General features: G+C 33.3%; 1 protein-coding gene across 2 annotated transcripts in view; it reads left to right on the forward strand.

Annotated features, from left to right (window-relative positions):
• Nucleotides 1–12,788, forward strand: part of LOC113402264 (rho GTPase-activating protein 6-like) — a 46,518-nt gene that overhangs the window by 13,241 nt on the left and 20,489 nt on the right. For both annotated transcript variants that reach the window (XM_026642457.2, XM_026642458.2), the window contains exon 2: nt 1,159–1,315. In XM_026642457.2, the coding sequence (XP_026498242.2) occupies nt 1,159–1,315 (157 nt within the window). The remainder of the gene's footprint in view (nt 1–1,158; nt 1,316–12,788) is intronic.

The following is a 12,788-nucleotide window of genomic DNA, read 5'->3' on the forward strand; positions in this document are numbered from 1 at the left end:
AATAGTTCTGAAGTCATATTCGTTAATTATGGGAAGGCAGGTGAGCAAATAGCAAGCTTTGTTCGTAGCCACCAACTCTGTAAGAATATATTCCTCTTGCTAAACACTGAATTCAGTGCAAAACAAGGCATAAAATATGTTTTGTCTTTTGATTCTGTATTTATACTCCTCACTCATCATTTAAAAGAGAACACAGAAAAACAAAACATTGCTATATTGCGTTTTTATAAACCCATTTAGTTGTTTGTTTAGCCGTAAAAGCATTATAGACAGACAGACATACAGAGCTAACAGAAATGAAACGGGTGCTTCTAGATTTACTTCAAATAATTAGTAATTCAAATCAACGTAAGAATTTGATTTAAAAAAAAATTATACCATCGAGTTTCTTGCGCCGGTTCTTTTCAGATCTGAGGTGTTTCCTTAGCCGGTACTAAATTTTTAGGCAATCAATAATTCAGATTCGATGTTTCTCGCTACGATGAATAAACATTTTGAATTAAGCCATTAATGTTTATTTCAAATCTATCAACGCAAAGGATTTGCTCAAAGTTTCATTGACACAAATTTTATTAATCACATAAAACTGATCATAATGTAGTAATTAAATTAAACTCAAAATACGCTTTATTCAAGTAGGCTAATACATGTGTTATTCTGCCACAGTTGTATCCTTGTACTTCCAAAGAACCTTCATTAGAGCAATGGAGCATTGAGAGATCAGAAAACGAATTATAATGTTAGGATTGTAATGACATATATTATTATTACTTATGTTACCTTTACTTGGTTGTAAATCTTTGTCTAAGCCCGCCTGGGTAGGGCACCACATGAAACGTAATCTACCCTCAAATGGCAATACTTAGTAGTGATGTGTTCCGGTTTGAAGGGTGAGTGAGCCAGTGTAACTATAAGCACAAGGACATCTTAGTTATCAATGTTGGTGGCGCATTGGTGATATGAGGAATGATTAATATACTGTTATTGTACCAATTTATATGGGCAGTGGAAAACACTCACCGTCATGTGGCCCATTTTCCAATTTGAAATAAAAAAAAAAACAGTTTATTTTACGTAATAATACATTGGGTCAGTTAAATTATTCATAACGGCCCAATAATATCATATTCCGGTGTGGTGACGTGACGCGTTGTGCAGGGCAGTTGTTGCTGGGCAGACGGCAGTGGGCGGTGCGTTCGGCTGGCTGATACATCCCTGCTCACCCTCACCGAGGTTGAGAGACGCGCGCTGCAACAAGCAGCGCTAGCAAGGTTGCAGCAGCTCAACCTCGGAACCACTATCAAGATACCTGAAGGTAAGCATTTAAATTGACGATATATTATTTATTAAACTTTTTCTGTAGTAGATCCATTTAAGATGTATAAAAATCGGTTAAATGATGTATAGACGTTGATGAACTGCAGCGCCAGCTGACGGCAAGTTAAAATAAAACGAATAGTACAAAACCTTAAACAAATAGTATTAGAGTATTTTAAAATATCAAACAGGTATACATCCATCATTATTTATAATATATTCATTTATATTACAATTACATTTTTATGATATTTCGTCACATTGTAAAAAAGTGTTTAAACACATTAAATATGTCAACCTTTAATTTCTTAAAACCTATAAAACGCAAAGTGCGACCTGATCGAAATTTCCGGTCTAAAACTATTGAGATAAAAAGACTCGTGAAAAGCTTACATAAAAACAATTTAAGAATGACAAAATGAACACAACAAATATAATATGAAATATTGTCTCTGACTTTGTTTATTTAAATAAATAATATATTTTATTTATAAAACGCTACAGATTATTTTTTGGTACAATGAACGAAGGCTAACTTTTATTAAACGGAGAAACGATTAAGTCTTTCAAAAATTATTCCTTTCTTCCATCTAAAGTCGTATTTTTTGGGCTATAGTATCAGCTTCTAATATCCTTCCAATCACTTAATATTAATCAGGCAACCTAAAATAAGATGTCCATCTATACGCCAATATTCACCAAAGCTAAGATCAAGCCATCAACGGTTGTGAAATTTGGTCGAATGCCAGTCACCATTTTATCTTAATAATGAGATTTATACGATTTTAATAATTTGAGTCTAGTGTCGTCAAATCCACGTTATTGCCGGCTGTTACTCATTTCAAATTGGTTTTACAACTTTGACAAGTTTCACAGTGACTGGTCGGATAAGTTTATCTTTCGGGGTGTTAATGTTATGACGTGTTGACTCAATCTTTATGATTAACAGTATTTATATAATTGAATTTGAAATGTTTTATAAAGTTTTAAGAAAATAGCCGAGATGGTCCAGTGATTAGAACGCGTGAGTCCGATGATTGCGGGGTCAAACACGGATGAGCACCACTGTATTTTCATGTGTCTGTTACTGCTTGTATATAATTTTATGTTTTGTAATAGTACTGTTTTATTTTTAATAATGGTAAGTCCTAGTTCCGAAATACTTGCGATGTGAATATTTCTTGTAAATTGTCCACGGAAGCGTTGTCTTTTTCAGTCAAATAATATAATTGTAATCATTATTGGTGAATCAATGAACACTGTGGCATTGACAAATTTAACATTGTTCGTTCAGTTAATTTTGTTATCATTAAATATGTTCATATAGAATAGGATATAGGAATATAAATTGGCTTAATAGATGATGTTTGTCTTTATGTTTGCAACGAGCTTGTATAGCTTTATAAATAGAGAACAAGGATTCCTGTAAACGCTAATGAAGCTAAAAATGTAGCCACAGGTGACCTACTCGAGTGCTTCTATAAATACATTGACACATGCAAGACATGTGCTATTTGCAAATGACCGCCTTTAAATATATACGTAGTCCGTCCGTTACGCAAGCGTGACGCGCCGTGACGTCACCCGACGCCGCCCGTGTGACATTACGATCTTATACAGCGGACTGAAATGTTTGTCGACTTTAAACGACATCATATATGGAATATACGCTGTCTTAGTTCGGTAGTCATTCAGAATTTTGCAGCAATAAATGTAACTGTTATATTAATAGAAATATATAAGCCGATTATAAAACTATTCCATAAGATACGTCCAATTTATTATTACAAATCACGTTTACAGTCCAACATAGGTACTTAAAATATGTCATGTGGTGATGTCACACGTGCCCAAAGAATCAAAACACTCTGTATATTGTTTAATACTTGGCAACGGCGGATCGAAAATGTCGCTTGAACCCAATCACATGATCTCAGTTTTGATGAGTTTCTTAAGAGATTATTTCTGATTACAAATGTAAATGTAGGTGGTTTATAATTTTAACAGTCTCTCTTCAGACACTTGGCACTCGTGAAGTTTTATGTGGAATCGAAATGTTAGATATTTATCTGTAACGCATTCGATTTATTTTGATAGTTGTTTTGGATTATGCGGAATCGTCCGATGAGAGTGGATCGTATTGGTTCGAATTATTTGTTTACGAAATACCAAATATTTTTGAGTGGAGTTTACTTCAATATGATCTTAACTGTCTCGAATGTGTAATGACCAGATCCTGAGGTCCTGGGCTTAAATACCGTGTCTGGCTAATAAAAGCTGAAGATTTCTTAAAACTTTTAGTTAATAAGAGTAAGAAAATAGAGAGTCTACTTGTATTTGCAAACATATGTGCACTGTTATGTCCTGCGCAGTATGGTCTCCTGCGCAGTTGGCTAGTCAGACAGTAGAATGGTCGCCGTTGAAATCGAACAAGAGGATATGAACATATCAAATACCTCCATTTAAAAAAAGTAAAAGCTGGAAAATATACCGGTAGTAAGGCTTAGGAATAGTCCGTTTGGGTACTACCCAATTTCAATTTATTCCCCCATTAAAACATATTTTCCCTTGTGTAAATTGAGTTAGCCAGTATGAGAATGGGCACAAGAGACGGTTGTCGGTGTATGAAAAAATTGATTGCATTGATCTTGCAGTGCCATTGTGTTTTAGTCATAATATACTTTCGATTTTTTGACATTTACAGTATTCGTATATTTCTTAGATATTACATACATATACTAACTAATAATATTGAAAAGATAAATTTAGAATTAAGTGCTCGCTGATATTATTAAGTAAGTTTGTAAAATCAAAGGCAACAACAACAGCAGAACATCACTGTCACCCTTGCTTTGGTCGTATCCTTCATATTAGTTAAGTTCTTCAATCAAAATATTTAAATGTGACAATACAATGATATTATTCATTTATATATAACATTGTAGCACTATTTAATCTGCCTGAGAGATATACAAGCTATTAATTTGAAAAATATAATCAAAAGTGAAATTACTTAAAATACACGTTGCCAACGTTATACAAAATTCGTTGATTTTATTGCAGGATATATTATAATTTATAATTTTTTAGAGTAATTAAATTGAATTAATACAGTAAAGTTCCCAAGATTGCGGGACGATGTCAGAATTGGTGGATATTTTCAACATAACCAATATTTATTCATTAGTTATTAAAATATCAACAACAATAAATGTTATCCTCATGAAAGATAGCACGTATACCTGATATTTTAATACTCGTTGAAAAAATTGGAGATTTTTTTCGAAGGATAAAAAATATAGAAATAATATCATACTAACCTACTTCGGCCATTGCGACCAATTTGAAAACAGACCGGGACACTACGCAGGACATATTACAGCCTACAATATGTGTGCAAACACAGGTCCACTCTGTTCTCTCACTTTGATGATCAGAAGGGACGACAAATCCGAGAAGAGCACAGGCGCACAACTAACAGAGTCCACACAATTGGAATTGTGACTTGCAGATTCCAGGCTTTCACTGAGAATTTTTATCGGCCCAATTTGGGGCTTGAACCCAGGACCTCGGGATACCAAGCCGCGAGACGAATGATACAATCAGTTCCAAGAATAATGTTAAACCAGGGTCAATCAAACATATCTGTGTTGTCTGTGATTGGTGTTCGTAGACATACGGACAGAAAAATTACATCTATTTGTGTTTATACTGAGCCAGACTTTGGACAAACAAATCCGATTGGAATGCAGGAACCACGTCTGTAGTTCAGGGAAATAATTACGATGGTGGATTTAATGTGTTGCCAACGTAACAACATGATGTCAATCATTTAATTTGAATTTGCGATGTGCAAATGGTTGATATTACGTCTCGTGACAGATTTTGAATCATCATTGGTATGTTAATGCGCTTATTTCTATCGTGTTCACACATATGTATATGTATACCATTAGACTGACCGATACTGAGTTTTAGAGTTACGGTCACTTGTCCACAACTGATTTAATGACAGCGAGTGACAGAAACTGACAGTTGTGCAAAACAGCGATTTTTTTTAACAAATTAGGACATTATTTATTTCTTGAGCTCTAAGCGACATTATTATTGATTTTTGTCTATGACTATATTGTGCACTTTGTTTAAATGATTTAATTTTTATTAAGACATTTTCAAATCGAGTATTATTCTTATAAACTTTTGAAAGTAAAAAAGCCACTTCTACAATGTGAGAAATATTAACCATTTCTCAAAGCCTGTAGTTACACCGGTGCACCGGACACAACAATTAACTAAAATTAAATATTGCCGTTTGGCAGTAGAATTTATGATATGTGATACTCAGACGGGCATGCTCAAAGCCCTACCACCAATCTATAATCTAACTTATATAATATAATAACAATTATATACAGGGTTATTGGTAATTCGACGTATTCCCGTTAAGAGGTGTTAGGGGTAACTATTTGCGAAAAAAAGTCTTTATTTAAATCTCATTTTTTCTTCTGATTTATAAAAACGATTAAACACTGATTATTTATCAATATTAAAACAATAATTATAGGTCCAAATTTAAAGTTGTTGTTATAGTTATAGAAGCTGTAGTTATAGAAGCCTTTAAAAAGGATACAAATTAGTATATTTTTAAAGACATATATTCGACACAGTTCGATTGATTACCATGTAAGTTAGAGCGAAGATGTATTTTTGAAGTTATACTTCTTGTAGTGTGTATGCAAATTTATAGGAGTGAACGTATATGACAGATTAACCCAATGACGGTTTTGAACCCAGGACCTCGGGCCGGTCATATTAACTAGTCACTGGACCAACGAGGCGATCATAATTAAACATTATGTACTTGACCATGACTTTGTCTTTCTAGTGCTATTTCTGATTTATCCAGAGTAAAAGCTACTGGAATGTTTTCATAATATTTACGATACACATAAAACGAGCTCATAGGTTTAGAATTCTCGGGACGGATCAGAAGATTAACTTCAACAAGAGACTTAGTAGTGTTGAAAAAGTTTCGCACGTTCTTCTAGATCGGCTTATGTTGTAGCACATCGAGTGTGTATCGGAATTTGCGCGGTAAATCGCGTTTATTCTAAATATAGCACATACCACCGCGCCGTTATCTTAAAAGTGTTTGCGACAGTGGCCTGTAATGAAAATTAGATATAATCTGTGGTTATTCCCACATCTTTAAATGACCACAGACTAAGTGTTAGTAATTTATTATGAAATCTATTTTATTACGTCTACTAGACTACGAGTAGCTAGAGACCGTTAGAGCGTAAATCTTTTGTAGAACAATCACATATGAGTCGTCTTAAGCAAATACATTGCAACTGGATTTTATTTATTTATAAATACTTTATTGCACAACATGTTAAACATAGATGATATCATGAAAATAGAGCGTTCAAAGGTTGTTCACAGTTTTTACTGAACGATTAGTGAATGAACTTTGGTAAAAGAAGCGTGGTCAAAGTAAGAAATGAAAATTATTGCAGAAATTTGTATACATTATTAAGATTTTATTTTTATAACACAGTATTATATCGGCTGTGTTATAAAAATAATTAAGTACATATTATATAATTGTTTAAGTTCCATTAATAAATACCAATAAATAAAAGTTATTTTATTCAGACCCGTTTTGAATTTTTAAGTAAATGTTTTATACATTTAATGTATGTCTGTAAATAAAAGTCTATTGAAAAATTTAACGTGACTGTACTAATAAATATATCAATTACTATCACAGGTATATAATTATTTAATTTAATTGCATTATGTAAATTAAATTTTAATTATGAATAAAAAAATAAAACATTTTTATAAGAAAAAATATCTTATCGGTAAGAGTGAAAACTCTCAATGAGATATTTATTTCTTGAGTTCGATTAAAAAGGCAAATTAATGCATGAGTCTAATTTACTTATACGTCCATGGCAAAGTCTTGGCAATGTCAAATAAGGCACCTTCCAATGCCAATACTTATGATTACGAGTAACGACTATCCATCTGGTGGTCCATTTGCTCATCTGTCTTCTTACAACCAATAAAAAAATATATAAATTAAATTGATGTGTTATAATCTCTAACGCGTATAGAATAGTGAATCACGTTATGCGTAGTGGCAGATATTTTAATAAAGACCGATTACATCGCCCACGGCGAACCTGACAGCGAAGCTCTGCCAGCTCACACTATCGGTCTGGATTACCTTGAATCAGCTGCCGAGTGTCTGAAGGAAGTATAAATTATATAAAAATCATTATAGTCTTTTAGTATATCATAAGAATATATCTGTTCTACGTGTTTTATAGTTTTAGTATGACATTCTAATTAATACATTAACATCTATACGAACATACAATACTGAGGTCATAAATAATTTTAACAGTATATTCGATCGTCTTATTTATTTTGTTTGTAAAGATAAAAGATAGAATATCTCGTCTTAGTGACAACTTGGTCGGTTATGAAGTTTGGGTTAAGCTTACAAATATTTTGTTAGATAAAACGAAATTGCACAACTTTATAAATATCATCTTAAACAACAGATTTTCTTAATAAATTTCTTTACTTTAAAGTCGGTATATTTTTAGACGCATTGGAACAGTTGCTTTATAATTTAGTTATAAGAATACTTTTGTCTTTATTATTTTATAATGCTAAGCACAGTTTACTTGATGTGAGGGCGTTGTGCAAGCCGTTCTGGTTAGGTTCCACCCACCCGGCAAACGTTCGACCGTTAAAGAGTAATATTTTATATTGTCTTGTTCGGGCTAGAAGGGTGACGCAGCCAGTGTAACGGTGGTATATTGGCAATGTAAGAAATGGAAGGCTGCCCCCGGCCTCTGCCTGCCTTATAAAAAAAATATTATGTATCTGGCAGTTGCTTTGTAGTTGTAAGCAAAATAAACGGGAACATTTATCATTTTACTTTTCTTTTATTAAAATTAATGTGTGAATAGTTTATTATAACGTTTCAATTTCTCAGTAGTGGCCCGAGAAATAAAATATAATAATTAATAAAAATAATATACGGCAGAGGATACGGCCTTGTTCAAATCACTTCAAGTGGGTGTTACGTCCGGAGCGAGTTTTCATAAACTAATTAATTTTACTTATTTGCGTGTTTCAAAGCAAACGATCGGCACACATGTTGTTTTGATTATTCCTACAAAAAACTCATCTTAAATATTCATAATAAAACAGTGAGACGTCGCTAACGAATTCTTATTGAGCGCTGTTTAGTATCAAACACATTACACGTGTTTAGATTGAGAACGAACTGTCCACACAATATAGTTAGAGAATATTTAAGTTACGCTGAATTCGATTTTAACTGTATTATATTACTGCAGTCTTCCGGCATAGACCCTACTCATACATACCTTCTGGCGCACTATCAATTAATCTTATACTAGCGACCCGCCCCGGCTTCGCGCGGGTGCAATGCTGCCACTAAATATGTACATATACTACAGAATATCTTACAACGTACACCGTTTTTCAGTCGTTAGACAATACATATAGTTTTAAATCTGTAATATCTTCGAAAATATTCATTTAAATGACATTCTGTAATAGCCATATTGATCTATATTAAATGTACAATGTATTTAAGGTACTTAATTGGATAAGGATTAATGCTGTATTGCTTAAAATCGCTTCGAAAATAAGCCATTATTTCTCGTAAATAAAGGATGTAGTTGGTGTGGGCTATCATTAAGAGATAGACATATACCATTCAGGACTTTTTTGAAGACCCTTTTAAGGTGTACAATACTGTAGTACATTATTTTGATCTATCTCGTAGGGTTGAGCCAGCATTTGCAATGTAAGCGCAAAAAAAGTGTTTATTTACGATATATCTTTGGATATACCTAAAATTAATTATCAGTGTTTCTCTACTATATTGTGCATGTATAATACATATAAACCTTCCTCTGGATTCAATCTGTCTATAATAAAAACCGCATCAAAATCCGTTATGTAATTTTAAAGATCTAAGGATACATAGGGACAGACAGCGGAAAGCGACTTTGATTTATACTATAAAACAGCTCAAGCACTACTAAGTTATCAAGTGCTAACATTTGTTTTGTTTGTTATTGAAGTTTCGCGCGATTGTAGGATTCAATGAACAGAAAGTCTTTGTGCAAGTCGGTCTGGATACGTACCACCCACTCAGCATATATTCTACCGCCAAGCAGCAATACTTAGTATTATTGTGTTACGGTTTGGTTTGGGTAGCCAGTGCTACAGGCACAAATGACATAACATCTCAGCCACCAACCTTGGCTAGCGAATTATGGTTAAAATTTCATACAGCGTCAATATGTATGGACAGTGATCACTCAGCAAATGGCGTAGTTTACCTATAACAAAAAAAAACTTGTGTGCCGTGTGTGGTTAGTTAGTGGACTTCGTATCAGTCAGGTACAAACTTATAATCTTCTATAATAGATATAATAAAACTAGAGTATCTGTTTGTAATATTAAAATAACCGCTTTTTACTAAATGCAAATGTATGTATGCGGCTAATCTTTGGAACGGCTGGGCCGATTTTGACGGAACTTTCACTGGCAGATAGCTGATGAAAAAAGGAGTAACTTAGGCTATTTTTATTTTAGAACTATATATGAAATAATAATACAGTCACGTTGCAATATCCAAATATTGTTCAGTACCGCGCGCAGCCTTCGCTCATACAATCACTCCGCCGTCACGTCGGCTGCCTCCCAGTAACGACTTGATATCACAAAAGCTGCCTAATACAGAATTAATAAAGTTTAGTGAAATCTGCGAACTAAACAATATATTTTTGTTATATTCAAACGCACACGAAGTCGCGGGCACAGCTAGTTTATCTACAAAAAAGTATCTACATAATATACTGTAACTGAATTAAAAGAAATTCTGTAATTATTAATCACGTTACTTTTCTTAATTCAGCGTGTGATATTCGCAAATAGTTTTTCAGTTTTGTAACGCGTCGTTATAGACCATCTCGAAATATCCCGAAACAATGTAGGTACTAGTCAGTTATAACAGAGATTATATTTAGATTAACTCAAATCGAAATGAAACAACAAATCATTCTAAATTAAATCTCCTTGATTTTTATGTTTATTTTCATTTCGTTTAGCTGTTTCTATTATTTTCGTGTCACAATGCTCTCAGTGCTGTCACAGTTTATCTTCTAGAACATTACGTTACACGCGGCTTTCTTTACGCGGAGATAAAAATCATTTTAGATTTACACCGTTACTATGATTTTTATTTAAGATTCGTTAATTTAATAATGTTGATATTTCACTATGACCACTATCAGATTGTTATTTAAATTTATATTACAATATTTATTGTGTTTATATTAAAATAAATATATTATTTACGTAGTTATTTGTTGTTTGATATATTTAAACCGAGATGGCCCATTGGTTACAAAGCGTGAATCTTAACTGATGATTCGGGTTCAACCCAGGCAAGCATCAATGAATTTTCATGTGCTTAATTTGTTTATAATTCACCTAGTGCTCGGCGTATCCACTAACCGAGATTGGCGCAGCGTGATGTAATAAGCCTAAACCCATATTCTTAGCCTAGCAGTGAATTTGGCATTATAAAATAGTAAGCTGTCGCTCTATAGCTGAGGAATCCCGCCTTTATGTCACAGATTATATATGAGACACACCGTCTGATACATAATCTGTGGCATAAACTCTGGTGTATAGGTTATCTGTGGCAATTCGCTTCGATTATATCATACTGTAGAGCTAAGTTCGGATCTCTTTTTGTGGAGAATCGAATCGATGGTAAAACTAAAAAAAAATTAAATAAAGTCATTAAAGATCGTTTGTGTATTAAAGGATATTATAAAACTAATGACTTCTTAGATGATAACACACATTGGCAAATAAATGTTCGCGCCCGTGCCGTTTCGAATAGAAATATGAAAAATGAGAATGTAAAAACAATCGTTAAGCAAGCAATATGAAGAAGGACCGCTGAATTTCTTTCTGAGATGATTTTCTAATCAACAAATAACACACTAAGACAGTCAATAAGTAAAGGTAATGATTATATATTCAAAAAAGCTTTTTGAATTTGAGTAACATATGACAATCGTCAAAATAAAACGAATGATAATGAAGAAACATAAGAAAAAAATTACAAAAAAGACATAAGAACCATAAAAATTCAAGCTTCAAGAAGTTTTATTTCACACTCTTAAAACACAACGCTTGCTTTCTTCACATCAGAAACGCTTAAATACAAATATTAATGAGCGTTTAAAATTTTCGGTACATGTGACAGTCGCGACTGACACTAATGTCGCTCCGCTCAGTCTCCACGGTATGAGTTTTCAATCTACTTTCTTCATTAAAATACTTCATTTTTTCTTTCTACCTCGGCGTCGAAAATTTAATATACGTGATAAGATTAGACTTTGAATCGGCTTTTTAAAAAAACATTATTTCTGATCTCGGTACCGATACCGGTAACCGATTTCGGTAGTGTGCAGGATATATTAGAAGGGCCAAGTCTGTGGACATATCCATCTGAGTGTATTCTCCTGATACTTGTAATCAAAAAGAGTTCAGATATAGAAACAACGGCTAGACGTCAGAGGGACGAGAGTATTCACACTGCAAACAAAATATTGGACAAAATATACAATAATTATTCAATGATCAAACGCAGAGTTTGAATCCAGTACATCGGTATCTGCGACTTCATAAGCCAGCCAATGAACCAACAGAACCAACGATCACAAGATATAAATAATTCAAGGATACACAATCATTACATAACAAAAAGAGTGCCATAATCACATGTTCCAAGAGCGGAAGCAAAACTAAATCCATTCAAAGCGTTCAATAAACTGTTTTGATTCCGACTCATACTTTATTTTCACCGCTGAATATAACGTAGCATAAATAGAAAAGCACTAAAAAAACCAGCATCGTTACGTCGCTTTTCAGCGCCCTTTCGATTGAGACCTAATACGTTTTCTATCCACAAAAGCATCACCTCCGATCGTAAATACATCCAATATTATGTAAAGCAATATAACAATATCAATTTATCAAAGCATTATCGTTTATTTGTCTGAGAGGCGTATTTATTATGTATCCTAAATTTACCATCGGAATACTTAGTGAAAAAGCAATAAATTTTCCTCGAGTAAACAACGTGCGCGAAAACTGAGCAGAGAATCGAAGTGCAGTAACTCGATACTTGTTTTTTGAAGAATTCTTGGCGACTGACGGCTGAATAATAATATTTACGTTGAATTTTTTTGCAAAAGGAAATGTTAAACAATAAAAACACAATATTATGATCACACTTAACACCTGGAGATTAGATTAACAAGATATCTATTTTTAAAATTTAAAAGCCGTAAATTAACTTTTAATTCCGGTTTGTTGCAAATGCGGCCTTT

This window comes from Vanessa tameamea, chromosome 22 (genome assembly GCF_037043105.1).
Source record: "Vanessa tameamea isolate UH-Manoa-2023 chromosome 22, ilVanTame1 primary haplotype, whole genome shotgun sequence".
Classification (NCBI taxonomy): Eukaryota; Metazoa; Arthropoda; class Insecta; order Lepidoptera; family Nymphalidae; genus Vanessa; species Vanessa tameamea.